The 19,351-nt window shown below is 45.6% G+C and overlaps 1 protein-coding gene across 1 annotated transcript in view; it reads right to left on the bottom strand.

The window, feature by feature from the left end:
- The window catches only part of svep1 (sushi, von Willebrand factor type A, EGF and pentraxin domain containing 1), a 76,758-nt gene that overhangs the window by 26,672 nt on the left and 30,735 nt on the right, over positions 1 to 19,351 (bottom strand). Inside the window, exons 4-18 of the mRNA XM_079295479.1 lie at positions 13,191 to 13,349; positions 12,085 to 12,264; positions 9,990 to 10,169; positions 8,523 to 8,717; positions 6,326 to 6,444; positions 5,959 to 6,088; positions 4,455 to 4,562; positions 2,514 to 2,645; positions 1,915 to 2,106; positions 1,703 to 1,824; positions 1,510 to 1,615; positions 1,196 to 1,399; positions 812 to 1,045; positions 529 to 690; positions 175 to 336 (exon numbers count right to left, since the gene is read on the bottom strand). Coding sequence (XP_079151605.1) covers positions 175 to 336; positions 529 to 690; positions 812 to 1,045; positions 1,196 to 1,399; positions 1,510 to 1,615; positions 1,703 to 1,824; positions 1,915 to 2,106; positions 2,514 to 2,645; positions 4,455 to 4,562; positions 5,959 to 6,088; positions 6,326 to 6,444; positions 8,523 to 8,717; positions 9,990 to 10,169; positions 12,085 to 12,264; positions 13,191 to 13,349 — 2,385 coding nt within the window. The remainder of the gene's footprint in view (positions 1 to 174; positions 337 to 528; positions 691 to 811; positions 1,046 to 1,195; positions 1,400 to 1,509; positions 1,616 to 1,702; positions 1,825 to 1,914; positions 2,107 to 2,513; positions 2,646 to 4,454; positions 4,563 to 5,958; positions 6,089 to 6,325; positions 6,445 to 8,522; positions 8,718 to 9,989; positions 10,170 to 12,084; positions 12,265 to 13,190; positions 13,350 to 19,351) is intronic.

Consider the following 19,351-nt stretch of genomic DNA (forward strand, 5'->3'; position numbering starts at 1 on the left):
TCTGATATAATTGCACATGAACGGCAAATACCAACAGACACATCTTTGTGTAAAGGCTGGAAGTATTTGTTTCTGTTACCTAGCAGCGTAGAGCGATCAAGGCTTTTCAAATTCAAAACAGGCAAGTTGATAGGACATTAAGGGCGTGCACTCCACAGTGTCAGACTGTATCACCTCCACACTCCATCTCGTCCACTGCTCCTCTGGTGACAGTCGAGGTTTCGTCAGGACAGACGAGACACTCCCTGGCGCCAAAACCAGACTGGAAGTGACCCAGCGGGCATGACTCGCAGATCTCCAACCCATTCAGAGAGTTACTACCAGGCTTACACTGCCCTGCAAACACATGCAAATCACCAGTGTGAGCAGTATTCTGACCCAGGAACTACATCAGTTCTACAATTAACAAACGGTGCATTTATATGAATTTGACATGTATGAGAATTAAGCAATATTTGTATTCATTTGATCCTGGCTGTGGTGCCAAATGTGCAGGATAGTCAGCATCATATCACCGAAGCATCTAACCTTTGCACTCAGCGACGCTGCGGGAGTGCAGGTAGGCGGTGGAGGTTCCCTCAGGGCAGGACTTGCACTCCAGCTGACCCTCCTGGTCCTGGTAGGAGCCCAGCCAGCAGCTCTCACACTCGTTATATTCCAGAGAGAAGTATGTCCCCACCGGACATTGGACTGCAACGGCACAATTAGTGAACATAAAACTTTCAACACAGTATCAGAGTTTCTCTATTCCACAAACTAAAAGCTGGTTAGATGATTGGCTGTGCCCTCCATTCGCTCCCCTCCCACTCACCGCACATCCTGCCTTTGAGCACCGAGCCAGGCCTGCAGAACAAAGAGGGCTTCCTGCTCTCCAGAGATTTGGGATCAGCGACAATCATCTCCGAGGACACGTGGAAGCTGGACAGCGGCTGCTTGGCCAGCGTTCGCTTCAGGCGATTGGTCATTTGCTCCAGGATCCGCAGGAGTCTCTTCTGATTGGCCACCTCTAATGAGTCGTTCCTCGACAGGGGCAGAGGGATGCTTGCTGGGAGAATGGACAAAGTTTAAAGGACTGATACCGAGTGACGGTATGAAATATAAAAAAACATATCGATATAGGACACAGACCATAACACATACATATATTCTCAGCACTGCAAAGCTCAACGAACACAGGAAATCACATTTAATATACCTGTGATATTGAAAAAGATCTGGATCTTTTGGTCTCTGGTGGGGCCTGTGATCTTTCCGTGCCTCTTGGTGCGGTGGTGGGGTTGCACGCTGCGGTCTTGCTGCTGCCTGGCGAGCTGCCGGGTGCCCGGGGCAAAGCCCGACTCGAAGTAGGCGTAGTCCTGGGCGCCCTGAGGACCCCAGCTGTTGCTCCAACCCCCCGGTGCTGATAGATATTAGACAGGGAGAGGGAGAAATAACGAGCGGATAAGATGCTTCCATTACAATATAGGTGGGATGCTTGGTGAGGGTGTATTTTGCGCGCGTTTATCCTACCGATTGAAAATCCGTTATCGTAGTCGTAGTTGTACTCTAGACAGTGACCCTGTGGCATCACCTCCAGCTTGCAGGTGACATCACCGCTGCTACAAATGTTGGGGAGCTGTTGAGACGAGGAGAAGAAAGCATCACGTATTTGACGGTTGAATTTACAGCAGATCCATGTGTATGCGTGTTCCTACATCCTCACCATGCTTCCCAGTTTGGTGTTGAACTCCCCAGCGAAGGACTTGATCAGGTCCAGATCGTCACAGCGAGATGCTTTAAACAGCATCTCAAAGGGTTTGAGCCCGTTGTTTGCTATACGGTTCACTGGGAGAGACAGAAAAGGGATTTACACATGTATGTACTGTAGGTGTAAACTATTTAAAAGACAAGTGACAATATGTGCGCTACGCTCACCTGAGCAGTCGGGTCTGTCTGGAGAGTAGGGCGGCTCCCACACGCCGTCATAGGTGCAGAAGTAGCTGTGCACCGCTTGCTGAGTGAAGCTGTAGCCGTCTTTACAGTGAAGAGTGCAGTTAACGCCCTCCTCTTCTTCAGAGCAGATGAACTCGCCGTTCACTGGGACATACGGTTGCTCACAGGCCGTCCCTGGGCAGACACACGGTGTAGAATACCTCACGTTGGAGCACAATATTTGATAATATCGCCATAAACATACTATAGGACGATTCTACACTGAAAATCGAATACAGCCCTTTAAATACATTTTTTTAGACGTCATAATTTTACAGTGTCCAGGTTTTAATGATCTTTCTTATCTTCATGCGTTTACAACAGCTATCCTCATTTTCTTCTTCTTTACGGATGCTTAAAAAAGAACATGAAAACTAAAAGCAAAACAGAATGTACCGTCGAGGAACACAGCAAATGGGGGATACACAGTTTGAACACACGAAATAAAAATGTGAATAAATTCAAAGGAGGAAAATATTTACACAAAAAAACATTTATCCAGCAACACGAGTAATTTAAAAAGCCACGTGTCAGTTTTGTACCTTGCACAGTGATGGTGAGGTTGCAGGTTCGGCTGTTTCCTGCAGCATCAGTAGCTGTGTACTGGACCAGAGTCTCTCCTACTGGGAACACAGAGCCTGGAGTATGGCTACTGGTCACAGTGAGGCGGCCGCCTGAGAGAAACAGAAAAGTGTTACTCCAGTTATCCTGCAGAGGGCAGTCCTGACCTCCCCCCTTTTTTCCAGGACTAAATGAGTCACTCCTGGTAAAACGTTATGTTAAACAATGATACGTTGACATGGGAATGGTGTGTCTGGGCATCACACTCTTGGGATTGGTGACGGAAAACTGCTTCAGTCTGGCTGGCTTAAAAAAAAAAGATGGAATGCGAAGAGAGTGATGCACAGAGCCTTGGGAGAGGCGGCGGTGATGAGGAGTGTATGTGTGTGTGTATGTGTGTGTGTGTGCATGTGTGAAAATGCCGAAGGTCGACACTAAGGCTGAAAACAGAAAAGAAAAACTTGGAAAACATCTGGACTGCAAGTGTGAGAGACACAGACAAGAAAGAAAAATGGGAAAAATGACTGATTGACCTTTTGTTTCACTCCAACTCCATTCAGGGCTGACACACGTCTGGCCTACTGGAGTCTCCCCTTATAAATAGCCTCTGTGTGTTAGTCTATGGAGTCACAACTAAAATATATATATATATATATATATATATATATATATATATATATATATATATATATATATATATATATATATATATATATATATATATATATATATATATATATATATATATATATATATAGCGCTGGCATCAGGGTGTGGGCCTGGAAAAACAAAACACTGACGTCGAAGCAGCGCTGGGCTGACGTTGTGCGGCCCGAAGCCGCCGCAGCAGCCTGTTATTACAGTGTGTGTGTGTGTGTGTGTGTGTGTGTGTGTGAGAGAGAGAGACGAGTGCGTGGTCGATGGGGGTGCACCTCTGCAGACAGGTAAGCAATGAGCACGCTGGGCGAAGTTTGAGGATTGTGTATGCGTTCATACCTGCCTACATATCTGTACACACAAACACATATCTGAGCTGTGTTTGTGTAATTTGTGTGTGTGTGTGTGTGTGTGTGTGTGTGGAGAGAGAGCCAGGGAATTACACGGGTCTGGCTGTGGGTTAGTACCCTGGAGAAGTCTGGTTTGTTGTCTGTCACCACCACGGCTGTTTGGGTGCAGCGAGAGCGCCAGGAGAAAGTCAGCCTGCTCTGCGATATTTGGCAGAGTGGCATTGATGCACGTCTTTATAGCTGGATCCGTCTGAATTGCTTAGCATCAACGTAATGAACCCAGCAGGGCGGAAAGAGAGTAACGGGTTGCATATTAAATCCTCACAGTCCAGCGTGAACCTCCTGACCTCTTGAACTGCTCTTGACCAGGAAAAAGAAAATCTTTTCATTGTGCACTGGAATAAAGGGATCGCCACGTGGTCTAGATTCATTAATTGGAGATAGAACAGCCTCGCATGACTTCACAAACGACTGTGTGACGAATGGATGGAAAGAGTGCAAATTCTCTCAAAAGAGCAAAAACACCTGCTCGTCTCTGCTGCATCCGTCTGTTTTAACATTGACGACATTAACGGACACTGTGACAACTTCATCTGTCCGCTGGTCCACTTCTATCTCTATCTGTCTTTGAAACACAGACAGAAATGAGGCATTCATGCACACAATTGCATTCCATCCTCTCACCATTGGACCATATGTCCAGTCGGTGTCTCTCCACATGAATCACACACACACACACACACACACAGACACTCGCAAAGCCCTCTCATGATCCCCTTTTTCCAGTCGCCAAACGGAAAAGATCCTGTCTAACCAATCATCCGTGGAGGAAGCGGGTGGAGCCGAGTGGAACAGAGGAGCAAAAGAATAAACCACCTCCGGCGGCTGCCGTCTGAGAACGGCGACCAGACATACGTGAGTTGTCGGAGAACTGTGGCACCTCCCAAACGGCCGCCGTCTCCGTGTCTGTGGCCTGGACAGTGGGCGGCGACCTGCACCTGTCAATCACGGGGGGCTCCGCATCTAGAGAGCGATACAAGGTTGTTAACGGTGGGTGTAAAGACCAGATGGAGAACACACAATAAAACATTTGTGAACACAAAAACGTATCTTAACACACAATATCTCCCAAGACTGGACCAGATCACAGCCGTAGAGGAAGACATCGTGATGTGACTTTTTCTACACAGCGGTACAGAGTGTCATAGGGCACTAGTTAAACACATGTCTCTAATAAAAAACCACAACGTTCCACCACCATTATAACATATGGAAATGTTCACGGCTCCATGCTCGAGGTTTTTCCCTCTGACTGTTGTGATTATCGAGCGGTTGACACGGCGGGACTCCCCCGTTTCTCCCTCCCGGCGTGAACCCCGTTTGGCACCTGCTGGAGGCGTCGATTAACTCACAGGTTTACACTGAATGACAGAAGTAAGCTGCAGAGGAAGGCGGATGGAGAGGCTGTCCTGTAAGAGGCCACCGGTTCAAACCTCACAAAGGTGAGTGTCCAACGCTAAAAACTGACTTTAAATTGTGGCATATTGTAGGTATGTATAATTAGGTTTAAAGCAAAATGTCGACTCTTTACTCACATTCACTCAGCAGCTGAATAAAAAGTCTCAATATTTTTTTTTTTTGCCATTACATGTGACACAGTTCTATTTTTTTCTTCTCAGTATTTCAAATTATTGTCACCGTCAGCTGATGTTTACTCTAGTCCTCTGAATACATGGTTGAAACCAATGACTTTTAAAGGGAAAGTTCACCCAGAAATCAAAAATACTTATTTTTTACTCTTGCCTCTGCTCTGGTGCTACATACACGTACACACTGTATATAGATTGGTATGAGTTGCCTAGTTTTGGAGATATCGTCCCGAGAGACATCTGCCATCTTTTGAATTATAGTGTGACTCGATCGCACTTGGCTTGTGGTGCTCAATGCTCCAAAAAAAATGCAATAAAACAACTCAACAGCAATGTGTCTTTACAGAGATCATCATGACCCCGGTTACTCACGATAATCCACAGATCTCGTTAGCGGTTTCATGAACAAACTATTTACTTTCAACCACAGTTGAAACGTTTTTTAAACGCTTAAATTACAATTTCTCAGCACTGCCATGGACAAATAAATATTCCATCAATCATATGAAAGATATTGTATACAGAGCAGCACATCTGTGTGTACTTGAGCCAGCAGACAACAAAACAATAGATGGAAAGCCAAAAAGCTAACGGCACTGTTTTTAGGGAGACGCCTCGCGTCAGATGAGACGCCTTGATGTCTTTGTTGATGTCTTTAAAGACACGGACTTTAAAGACGCTATGGGTAGAATATTTATGTGGGAATAGCTTCTAAGTTGTTGACGCAGACATCGTTTGCATCGATGCGGCCTCCAGAGGAATGAACCCACCGACGACAGTGACTGTGAAGGAGCAGTTGGCCTGGTTCCCCGAGCGGTCGGTCCCAATGTAGGTGAGGGTTTCCTTCCCAATGGGAAACAGCTGGGGTGGAGTGTACACTGGCTTCACCTGCACCACCACCTGAAGGATGGAGAGGCGGTAAAAATATATAAAGAGCTGACTTAATGAGTTCAGTGTTGATGATGTAAGATACTGTTGTCCTGTGGCCACAAGAGGGAGGTTTCCTTCATACATTGTTGTATTTGAAGGAACACAAAGCGGTACAAGTATTCAGTGTTTCATAAGGTGTATACTTCAATGTAAATACTGTATCGTTGCGCCCTACTACTGTACACTTTGTTTAGTAAAGTATCCAACCTCTTCGTTAGAGTTGTCGGTGGCAGTCGGGACGTTCCAGCTGACGTTGGCGGTGCCGTGTCGCTCATCCGTCTCTGCAACGATGTTGCCGGGACACTGGACCCGTGGTGGTTCAGCATCTGAAGAGACAACAACTCAACTCTGTGTTTCAGAGAAAGCAGAGTCTGGTCACCGCAAACGCGTCATCTGATTCCAGCAAATTTTATCACATAGATTTAAATACCGCAGATGTTCCCTCCGCATACGCTGACCTCAGCCTGCTGCTTGTTATCACTGAGGAAGCGGATGTGTGATGTCACTCATTATTGTTTTTTGCTGAATCAAACAGAGTGCACCGCTGTTATTGTTCCAACGAGACCACTTTACACGGCATGCGGTTGTAACTGTCCCTTAAGTCTGTTCATCTATGAGCTCAACATCAGGCCACAACAGTAAAGAGCAGAGGTTAGTGGAGACAGAAGTGATGATGCTATATGTTATTGTGAAAAAGGACGCTTCATCTTCGATGCATTACATGTTTTGGACTTGATAAACAGTAAAACACAAGATTCAAACTTGTTGTTGATAAATCCAACAAGAAGAAGCTGCAGCCTCCTTCACCTCTGGAGCTTATTAACCCTCTGACTTTCCCAACAAAACAAAAGAAGATGCAGATGAATCAAAATAGCGCAAAATCCGGGATTAAAGGGTTGAAATGTAAACAAATCTCATGCTAAATGTTGATCTACTGAATTCACTGCCAGGTACAGTCAACAGCAATGGGACGGAGTCATTTGCGAGTTCCCAAACAAGCAGCAAAAGTCTGCCTTTGAATACTTTCACTTTCTTTGACGTTATGATTGATTTGCCGTTGGACACAGCTCAGAACCCCTCATTCCTTTTCTGCCCATCCTCAAAAGCTGCATGTTGTAACAACAGTTCGTTTCAACTCAGTTCAAGCCTGCAGTGAATGCGCCACGCCTCCGAGGGTCGAGTCTCCCCATCGATCGACAGACGGTCATGCCTGTTGCGTTGTGTCAGAGAGTTGCTCCCATCTGGACCCGATGACCCATCCACTTAGGCATCCATCTCTGCTAAACACGAACACACTTAGCGCCGATCGGCTCCATTCATCTTCATAACAAGGGGAGGAGCGTTTCACTTTGGGTGTCATCGACATGAAGTGAGAGGCGAAAGAAGCCAGGAGCTTACAAAGAGCACTTTCAACTCCGTAATAACTTTCCATTTCTTGATCTCCTCAAAGTTTGCCGCCTATACAGCAGCAGCACTCCATCTTTCTTCTATCTCATCTGTATATTTATATATATATATATATATCTATATATATATATATATATATATATATATATATATATATATATCTTCCTTTCACTCCCTTCCTTCAGACCAATTGTGCCGGAGGGGGATCAGAGAAACTCATCTTCTCTCCGCCACCCCATTATAAAACACCTACAGATGACTCATCCTCCCCTCTCACCTCCCCGCCCGCCTCTCCGTTCTTCATCTTTATGGCACCTCTCCCTCCCCTTAACGACAGCAGTGCCTTCATTAGCAAACCTTCACCGTGAGGTAATGAGGGGATCGAAGAACAGAGGTGCCCTGCACCACCTGTTTCACCTGCAAGGCATCTGGAGGGCGGCGGTCCATTACGATGGTCTCCAGCTCCGTCGGAGCGGAGAGTCACGAGAGCTCGGACACGGTATGGTTCGAGTTAGCGACCCGAGGCCCGCTTCAAAAAACGGGGCTAGCGCCATTCCCACCATTCACAAAGCGGAGACAAATACAGACAGCGGGAACAGAGAATGGAAAAAAACATATCCCTCCAAGTTTCCTGCTGTCTTCTTTCTAGAACTGCCTCTCTATCCACGTATTCTGTGTCGTTCTTTTTCATTTAATCCCTGTAAAGTTAACTGCAAGCATTGTAGTCAGCTTTAATGAACTACCTATGGAAGGAAACCTCTGGCAGGTACAACCAAATACAGATGTGACTCTTAACTTTTTCTAATACGTAACTTTTTTTTGAAGCATTTGCCAGACGTGAGAGAGGATATTTTGTTGAAGACAGAGCGGTACATACAACCTGTAATAATGAAATGTTTGACCAAAATGTTGAACTATTGCTTTGAATATAGCTTAACCTGAACTCCAATATATCAGACACACACACACACACACACACACACACCCAGTACGTTACCCGCGCAGACGGCTTTGTGGACATTAGCGGTCCAGTTTCCAGAGCTCATGCACACCGCCTTCCTGTTCCCCCGGAGACTGTAACCTTGACGACAGGTGAGGAGGCAAGCGGAGCCCGGAGACACGGTCCTCTTCCCGCAGGCAGGCGGCGACAGCAAGATGTTCTTCAGAGTCACGATGGGGGGACAGCGCACCTCTGGGGAGAAAGTGAGAGAAACCAAGAGATGAATCTGATGTTGTTTATTTTGTTCCTGAAAAAATATCTGCAGAGTTGAACTTTATTCATGACTTTTTTTTGTTTATTGTTCACTATCAAAAGGAGCAAATAAAGTTTTGGGCATGACTGTAATCTGGCTTGCTGTCAGAAAGATAAATCTATCGAGTATCAGAAGATATGGCCCGTCTGAGCATCAAAGAACAGAACAAGCAAATAAACCTTTTCCAGGATCACAAGCGTGCTTCCTGTGGTTTTACCCGAATGTGATAAAATCGTACTTCCAGCTGGCTCAACTAAATGCCAACACAATAAAGCTATTTTCAGGGGTTGTGTATCAGAAAGTGGCTCAAAAACAACAAACATTTGGTCAGGAATCAACCGAAGAAAGCACGAACCACAGGACTCCTACACTGGAGGCCTTTGGTGCATTTTTGGGATGCGGGCCAGTTCGGCTTTCACTTGATGATGGATAGATCTCATTCTCTCCCTCTCTAACTCCTGTTGCATTGGCTTTAGCTGTAGGAGCTATAAAGGGAGAAAACTCACTGATGGGAGATTTCAATCAGAGGAAAAAATATCTCAGCATCCTCCCAGGGCAGCAGAGGCCGAGATCCCGTTTCACCGAAGTGCAAACAAACACTAAAACAAATCACTCAGCTGCAGCCCACAGAGCCCTCTTAGGTAACGACGGTCTAAAAAACAAGCTGCAACTCAGTCGGTGCGAAGGGGGGGGGGCTGGTAGTTATCAATACACGGGGAGAGTTTCCCGGAAGCAGACCGGTTGGAGTTTTTAAATAGAGCAGCTAGCTGGTTGGTTGGAAGTGAGTCAGCGCGGGCCGGAGCACTGAGGCCGGAGGTTTGCGGCTAAACACTCTCACGCGGTCCCTTTCTTGTGTGTTGTGTTGCCTGACCTGGGAGCTCCTGTGGTGGGCATGAGTGTGTGCAACTATTTTAACTTAACTATCAGTTCTGAAGTGTGTGGGTAATTTTGTGTGCCCTGCGTATAAGCAGTGACTGTAGCTTGTTGCTGTGAGAAAGCAGATGTGTCTTTCTCTGGATGACGTAGAGAGGCTCTGTGTTGCCAAAACGGACCATATGTTTCACCGCCGTGCATGTGCGAGTGTATGTTCTCATGCGTGTTTACATACGTGTGTGTGGAGTTTCTTTTAGAGAGTGAAAGATGAAAGGAAGAAGCACCATCAGAAGTAACACACAGGGTGGTATAGAGGTTCGGAGGTGATGCAGGCTTACCCACACACCGAGGTTGGGATCCACTCCACTGGGAGTCGGCCTGGCAGGTGAGGCTGGAGTCTCCCTCTAGCCTGTAGCCGCGCTCACAGCCCGCCTGACACTCCGCCCTGTGGGATGCGACGCCGTCGCCGCACCTCAGGAAGCCATGCTGGGGCCGAGCGAGGGGCGAGCAGGAGCGCACTGCCGGTTGAAAATAAAACAAATAAACATGAGGATCCACTCTCCCAAAACAGAAGAAAAGTAATATTTACATTGCTATATTTCACTGGATCCATGTCATGAGTTGTTGTATTTGATTTTTACCTCATTTTATTCATTACATTTGTCTTTGCTGTCGTTTTTTGACAGTGACGGAGAAGGAAAATCTTTCTTTGAACAATTAAACATTTAGAAAACCAGAATCTGAAAGTGATAGAAGACGAGAGAAACTCCTGTTCCCTCAAAATGACTAAAACAAGCATTATTCTGTGCTGTATATGTTTCTGCTAAATATGAGGTGTAACTTATAAACACATGTACTGTAGATAAATCACAAGAGGAGCAGAAAGCAGTAAATCAACAGCAGGAATGTACAGCACCATCATCATCATCGTCGTCTACAACCTGGGACCCATCTTTTAACCCAAAAACGTGAAAGTCCCGATGAAGCAACAGTCAAAAATCCTCACGTGTGCCTGTTGTGAGTTATGCTGAGGTCTAGAAAAAGGGTGTGTAGTGTGTTATGTCTCATCGCCACCCAAAGACAGACAGGCGGGTTCAGAGGAGACCCCCTCCCTCAGGGCTCCACTAGCTGGGAGGTCCGACAGTATGTGGCGAAGACTAGACTTAGTGTAACACAAACAAGCAGACATATGCGCACACACTCAGAAAATATATCCCCAAAGCCACGACTAGAACTCTCCAACACACACCCTTGAATATTCAGCGTCTTGGTATTTCTCTGAGTCACACGTCTTTTGGTGAAAACTGTCATTTTCCTCATTATCTCTTCACGTCTCAAACTCCCTCTTTTCCTTTCCTGAACTCTCTTGCTTCCTTCTGCACTATACCGTCTGTCTTTCCTTTCGGTCTGCTCTCCCTGAACTCACTCTCGCTTTCTAACCGATTCCTCCCCACCTCCCTTCCTTCTAACATCTGGCCTGGCAGAGAGCAGTCGTCTCCCAGTAAATGTTGATTCCTTGTTCAGTCTGAACACATGTGATCTCAATACACTGCAAGAAACCTCTACACGCCGCCACACACCGACTCCCTCCAGCTTGTGGGAGGACTCGCAACGAGTTAGTACAACTAATACCCTTTATCTTGACATGTCAATTTAATGCTGTATAAATGTTCATGAAGGTTCACAGAGATCAGGGGGAGGCAGCAGGCTGCGAGGACTTTGATGAGCTTAATGAGGAATCGTATGAGACGTGTGGTGTGGAGGAACCTGCTGGGATCAATCGGAGGATTACACTGTAAGATACTGTTACTGCATCCCAAAAATAACTCAATAAAAGGACAGAATTTGAAAACACAGCCCTCATTCTACAGCTCTCGTCTCTCCGTCTTAAGCTCCTCCCACCAATCAAGAATGGGCATATGCACACATCAGCCCTAACTTTATATTCATTAGTCTGTCATCTTTTCTTGGGGTTGCTTTGCAGTGTAGGCATGTTGCTGCCAGTGTTGGAACAGAAACTTTTCCTGCAGGATTTTCTGCTACTGGATCAGGCTTTGAGCGGCTGAAGGGATGTGCACACATATCTGTATTCATAGAACAGCCAATAGAAACAACCTCTCTCTGAAATGACCTGTTGGGCAAAGTCTCTCTTTTCTAAAGCCAGACAACAGAGCCAAGAGGAGGCGCAGAGGTCTAGTTTTCTCTCAGACCACTTCAATTACAATATGCTGGAAGATTATAATGCCCAATAACGGCAAAAATAAACTGCCTACCCAAGCATTAAGTCCTTTTTCAAGTAAGAAAAGAAATTCTCCGGTTCCAGCTTCTTAAATTTAAATATATCTTTGAGTTTTGGACCAAACTAACAATTCACACCTCCATCTGGGATCATTTTTATTTCATCATCATGCATCAGGCCGGCTTCCTGCTTACCCCTGCAGCTGGCAGGTGTCCCTGACCAGATGCCATCAGCCTGGCACAGTCGGATGCTGGTTCCCTGGAGCTCATAATCTGGTTGGCATCGTACACCACAGGCCGCATCGAAGTGGTTGTTGCATACATTTTGGATGAAAAAGCCATTTTCTGGAGGAGACAGTGCCGGACAATATACCACTGGAAGAAGAAGAAGAAGAAACATTTTGTGAAATGCTGAATTTCATATTGTAGCCAACAGAAAAAGGCATTCAACACACACAGACAGTCTGCTGGTGGGAAATGCTGACACAGTGGAAAGTTTATATTCCTAACAAAAAGGATAACAAAGTGCGAAAGCAAAAAAATGACAGGTTGTCAAACATCACCTCCCCAATCTACACGGAGGGAGGAAGAGAAAGCAAAACGCCGTCCAAGAAAGAAATGATTAATGAACGTTGTTGTGTTCCGATGAGCGGCTGTGTGGAAATCGCTGGCTCGTTCTTCAAGCAATGAGAAAACCACTGAAATGACTGGAAGCAGATTCACAATACACAGTACGCTCTGATAATAACCTCGTACTTCTGTGGAATACCGTGTTTCCATTCCAGTTGACTTATCGTCACGTATCACTGCATCTTCACGATCCTTAGCGGCCACCATGTCGCCCACATCGCTACTTTATGAAACATTCACTCGTCAAATCCGATATACAAACTCATGAGGCCTGGAAATCACACTTTTACCTAAAGTCTGCAATCGGATTAAGATATTCTTCATTGCATTGTCTAAGTTCTGCTTAAAACTACATTATGGTTCCTATAAGAGTCATTAAAGGGTCATAAAACATGCTCCACCTACACAGGACGTGAAGACCTGTCGGTTTCTCTTGATGAACAGTGGACTTGGCATTCAGACTAACTGAGCATTAATTAATTAACGGGTTTAAAATAGTAAAAATAAAAGATGGAAAACCTTTTATGAATCCCTCATTTGTTTTTCTAAAGCTCACTATATAAAACGCCAAAAGAGATTTTCTGCTAAAAAAGGCACACAAAGTGTCGGGATTGAGACCCATCAGGCTAACTGAAATAGCGCTGACAGTGCAGTTAATTAGTGACTCTCACCCTGGCAGGTCATGCCGATTGGCCGATAGCCCGGCTTGCAGGCGCAGTCACCGAGGGAGGTGCTGCCATGCTGAGAGGTGTGCTGCGAGTCGGGGCATGACAGGCAGGTGCTCAGGCCTCCTGGCGTTCCCTCTGGTTTATAGGTGCCTGGTGGACACCCTGGAAGGAGGAGAGGAGCAGAGGAACACCGCAGTCAGACAACAATTGCACGCAAAAACGTCTGCTATGGACACCCGAAGAAAAAGACACAGCTGGATGGAAAGACGGGACGATGGACATCTTTAACGGCAAATTACGTTGAAATGAAAAACAGCTTCACAGATTCATGAGGAGACTGATCGTATTCAGGTCTGGACATGAAACGGCGGCAAAAGTTGCATAAGTGACTAAATGATCTCTCTTGCGTCGGTAAAAAAAAAAAGACGAGTTCAGTTCAGCGTCTTAATTATTCCGAGCAGTTTTACTATTTGACAAAGAAATGAGACAATCAAAGAACATCTAAAAGCAGTCACGCTTCGCCTGTGAGCACACATGGGCTGGATTAGGAAACCCTTTTGATCACCTGCACACACACACACACACAGTAATAAAGTGTGTTCCCTATTACCATCACCTGAGTCCGATCAGAGGACGTGCTGCAAAGATGAAGCAGCACGGGTCACGTGAAGGTCCTCCAACATTCTTTCATTCGCCGTCAATCAACTTCGTCTCAGCGCACCACTTGCGTTGCAGAGGAGTGAAAATGAATGGCTGAATCCCTCACGTGGTCTGATCTGGGTTCAAAGGTTACTTTCACACGGGATCGTTCATAAATTAAGGATTAACCGATTAAACCGCCGATCCCGCCGAATTATATCCAGTGACGCAATGTGCCTTCAATTCTGATATCGAGTGATCTCGTACGTCTCTGATGTTTTTTTGATTAACTACTTTGAATTAGCTCCAAAATTCAGATTCAGATTATATGAATTATGTTATTACCAGGGACAACAGCCCTTATCAGCCATTATACGAGTAGATTCACACAAGCAATTTGCTGTGCTGGTAATTCCCATAATTCACTGCGATCACTGGCGCACTTTGCGGAGAAAAAGCTGTTATCAGTTGCTGCCCAAAGTTAAAGCAATTTTCTCCTGCGCTGTGTACGTTGTTGCTGTGTATTCAAACCACTTTAAAATGAAGATTACCCAACAGCACAAACACATTAGAGCCACTAACTGTGATGACTGCATGAACACATGAATCACACCGACTGCTCTCCCGTCACGTCCACAGTCAGAGTTCAGAGAAATCTCTCAGGAGTTTAACTTACGGTTGTATCGTCAATTAATCCTTTGGTCCGCTGGATGTCAGAAGGTAATTGTGAATGCCTGTAGTGGTTTCCCGGGAGCCCTGGGAGGCTTTTCCGGTGACTTGTTCGATTTTATCGGTAGTCTGAAGCCCAGAGATACTCAGTTAACACATTTGAGAACCAGTGTGAAGTAATCACTGACATTGTAGCTCCATAAAGAGCCAAAGTGACACCAGAACTGCTCCAAAAGTCCCACTAACGTTTGTTACCCTAACAACTAAAAATACAGCTTTGGAGGAGAGTCTCTCTCAACAGTACGGTGCTCCATATGTCTCGATGAGGACGGTAGTATCATTGAAAAACGTCTGTTTTATAAAGGCCTTTAATGGACAGCATTACCCATCAGCCCACAGAGCTTCACAGGCTTAAAGTCACAGCTGGAGTCGAGGAGTCGCTGCAAACTCACAGATGTCTGAATTAGATGAGACGTCTGTAATAACAAGGACAGAGGAGCAAACATATGACCAGTTTAAGGACATGGGAGACACCAAGTTACGAAAACGCAATTATCTCTTCTGCCTTTGTAGCGTTTGTAGTTTTTTAATTTCTAATCATGGAGGCTGATATCTACGGATATGGAAAGTAAACGCATGAGCCATTCATATGAGACTGCTGTTACGTGTTAATAGTCAAATCAATGACTCCAGACTGCACCCAAAGCTTGAGAAACATAGCTTCTAAACCACAGGATCATATTGCATGTGGCTCAAATAAAGTTAACTCGTTAACAGATCACAGTCGGGCGCTGCACTGTTACTCACGTCATACTCCATTCAAGCAAATCCAAGTGCCTGTTTGCATCAATTTGAAAAACAAACCAGAGTATCGACTACAGCGGTTTCCAAATCAGAAACCGGCTCCAGAGGAAAAAGGGGAGTTTCAGACAGCTGCTGTCAGACTGTTTAATTTGGTGTTGTGCTCTTTAAATGAGGAAATCATAAACTCTCTCAATCCACACCCACACACATCATTTAAACACTTACAATACATTTGAACAAATATGCAGAGAAGCTTGTATCCACATGGGATATGTTCAAACCCCCTTTGCTGTGAGCAGCAACCAGTTTTACTGCTTTTCAGAACACACAAATTATAGTATCACGTCGGTGATATCAACGTCTTTGTTGGCATCAGTTCAGAGGTCTCCAGTTTATGACATATAGCTTCAGTAAACTGTGATTTTAAAAACAGGCCGGTTGACTTACACGCCGTCCTGTACAGTAGGCGCAACACAGAATCCATAGTACGAATATTCTTCACAACTCATTTACTCGCCGCTAAGCCAGAGGCCTCAGGCCAGGTGTGAATTTCCACCGCTGAGCCAATGCCAGGCCGGCCTCTCACCACAGAATGTGGAGAAAACCTGTGGGGAATTTCCTTTAAAATGTCTCATTGCTCCTCGACTGGAGCCAAAAGTCAGACCCCAAAACTGAAACTAATTGTGTGTGGACGCGGCACTGGTCTGAAGTACGCGGCAGCCAATAGAATCGGGTCCATGCAGTTACTCTGCTGCACTGTACCCTTCATTTAGAGAGGAAGTTGACCGTCAGCGCGCCAGATGACCATAAAACAGAAAGAGCCTGCTGTGTCTGGGCTGGTAGTAACCGTATGGAGGAACAGCAGCTGGTCAAAGAGAACTACTGTACGCAGTAACGAGCTCAGGGAAGGAAAGAGCCGGCCTCTGTGATCAGACGCTATTTATTTAAAAGCTAAAGCAATATTTGAGCAATCCCAATGACTAATAATGAAGTTAAATGATGTTTCACAACATCGCCGGCGGTCATGCTTTCCGATTCTTATAACATCCTTTCGAAAACTTTTTTAAATTTTTTTTTTGAAAATCTGCAGCATCAGAGTGAAATGTTACTTTAATAAAAGACAAAAAAACCCACAACAATTCATTCTTTGAGGATTAAATAGCAAGTCAAAAACAAAACGCAACGACAAAAGCGAGCACAGGCCAGTTCATCTGTTGAAGTCCTTTCTCTTAATATGAAGTAAGTCATTTAAACTGGCAGACACGTCTGGCCCGGGAGCCAAAGTTACTATCACACGAGAAATCTCTGGAGTGTCTCCGGGGAAAAGGCTGCGTTCGATTAGCCGAGGCCTAAAAACAGACTGGGACGGAAACGATGAAAGGAGATCGAAAGAGGGAGAGCGAGAACATCTGCCTCCTCGGCCACAACGACACACAGAGGAAGAGAGAGGTTTCACCCGAGAGGGACGCATTCTGCTCGGTCCGCCAAAATCCACAAACACACAATCCTTTAAGGAACACAATGAGGAGCGGACATCATGGGCTTCACGTGCAAAGCAGACAGTTAAAAGTAACACATTTCTGTGGTCCTGTAATATTTGCGATGCCGTGACCCAATTCTGTCCGTCTGTCATCTTTAAAGCCAAAACAACGGCGGCCGAAGATGTCCAGCAATACTGCGAATGGGCTGTTAAATCTGGACAGAGGCCACTTGTGGTCGAGGGCCCTCTCGCACGAGAAATGTTAAGTTGGGCCTTAAATTCCCGGGTATTGCACTGCGAAAACAATGCTCACATGCGAGGAAACTTTCCCCTCTGAACTGAGGCTTCCCGTGCGCGTCTGAGGTGCATAAATAGACGACTGCAACGGGCAATTAAAATGTATAGTCTCGCCCTCAAAAACAAACATACGTTCACAAAAAAAGGCCCGACGGAGGCATGAAGAAACTGGGGCTCAGTTTGAATGATTCAATTCAGATAAACACCGTCTACATATACATTCATATATTTATGACCTGGTTCGGTTTCTGCTCCACTTGGAGATACGTTTTTGCGGTCAAAGAATCAAAGACTGAAACCAAGAAGTGTCTGCGTTTCCAACGATAAGGGTCACAAGAATTTTCCAACCTCAATACATGGGTCACCTGTCGCAAAAAAAAAGAAATTTGGGGGATCACATCCTCCCAGTGGAATGACAGGATGCTCTAAATCACACTGACGGAGTCCCATTGAAGTCTGGTCTGCTCTCCAGCTGGATTGTGGAGTGAAAAGGGGGCGGGGGGGGGGGGGGGGGGGGGGACTTCCCCATCCGACGGACTTCCCCATCCCAAGAATGTGAAAGTCCTCTTTGGAGAGGAAACTGAGGCAGTTCGGTGGCTGTTCCAATCGCTGTTTGCCTGTTTATTATTCCATCCCTATTCCCAAGGGAGAATGACTTCACCGCAATTGCTGGATACCTCTTATGGAGTCCCAAGGACAGAGGGAGACTGTGATTGTGCGTGATTGGAGACGTCAGTGTGCTGAGAAACGCTGCGATAAGATCCCACAACACCCGGGACGATACGGAGCACAACACCCGTTTTCATTTCCTTTTTCGATTGTTATGTCACCGTTCCACCAAATTGCAAGGATGAAGGATGCACATGCACACATACAGTACACATGCGTGTGCAAAAAATGGACAGTAATCCACTACAGACACACTTGGGATTGTGCGCTCCGGGATGGTTTTTGCGAAACAAATGAGTCACAAACAAACTGAAAACAATTGCGGTTATTGTCCCGTCGTCCTGCCAACTCTCCACACCCAAACATCTTCTCACACCACGGTCACGCACATTGTTTCTACATAAAAAACAATTTTTGGAGTTGAAGAAGCCGGACAGGAGCTGATTTGGTGGGTCAGAGAGCGAGAGAAGAAGAAAAAGACAGATGCTTCTCTTCCAGAAAGCTGGCAGCTGCCGACTTCCTCCATCCTTAGCCTTGTGACCTTTGACGTAGCGCGTCTCTCTTCATCACCTCCCACCGACTGGAGAGACTTCAGTCAGCAGCACACACACACACACACAGAATGGGAAGATCAGAAAGTGAAAGGAAGTAGGAGGGAAATAAAAATCTAAACTACCAGATCATAGTTTCACGAATATAAACGGCAATTGCACACAGTAATCTGCTTTAAAAAATATCTGGGAATGTTCACTGTTCAGTTGGTTGGTCCATCAAAAAATATTTGTGAATGACAGTTGTGTTTACATGTGGTGCACATCACCGCCTGTTTCACGGCTCCTTGTTTTTCATGCTCTCCAGCAGAGAAAGGTCCTATTAGGCCCAGTTCATAGCCTCTCTGCCTCCTCGCTCCTTCATCTCTCGTCTTGTTTTTTTCCACACACACACACACACACACACACACACCTCAGTTTACAACCGAGCCGTGTCTGCTTTACAACATCCTTGACCGACAAACACGGCAGTCATCAATTAAGGCTTTCCACAGACCTATATGTGTCGTTTAATGAGGGGAGGAATGGTGGAACGGGGCTGAAACACGTGGCGTTGAGGGACTAATATGGATTCAACACTGCCTGCACTTTAAGGCTGCCGTATACAATCTGCTCTCAAGCTAAAAAAAATAAAACTTCAAACGTCAAATGACATGAAAGACTGTCCGAACACACCTGAGGGCAGCTCACACACTGGGCTCTTTTGAAAGCTCTTTCTCTGCGTTTTTGGTGAGCTGCCAAATTCCCTTTCAATTGCTGAACTTCCTGTTACTTTGTTTTTGTATTTCACTTGGTAAAGGATGACTTGGGTTTATTGGAACTTGGGTTTTATTTGTTTATAACTTTGACCATCACCTCTACCCGCGTGTTCATGTGATTCGTCAGGTTGATTATCTGCCACTTTACTTGGAGGTGAAACCCAAACGTCAGTAATAATCCCTCACTGAGAAAAGAAAACTGAATTATTAGTTATTCAACAACGCATTTCTGAACCCGTCATGAAGGTTTCATTGCATTTCAGTGGCACGAGGCCGAGGAGCTGCAGCTGTCCTCTT

This window comes from Melanostigma gelatinosum, assembly GCF_949748355.1.
Source record: "Melanostigma gelatinosum genome assembly, chromosome: 23".
Classification (NCBI taxonomy): domain Eukaryota; kingdom Metazoa; phylum Chordata; class Actinopteri; order Perciformes; family Zoarcidae; genus Melanostigma; species Melanostigma gelatinosum.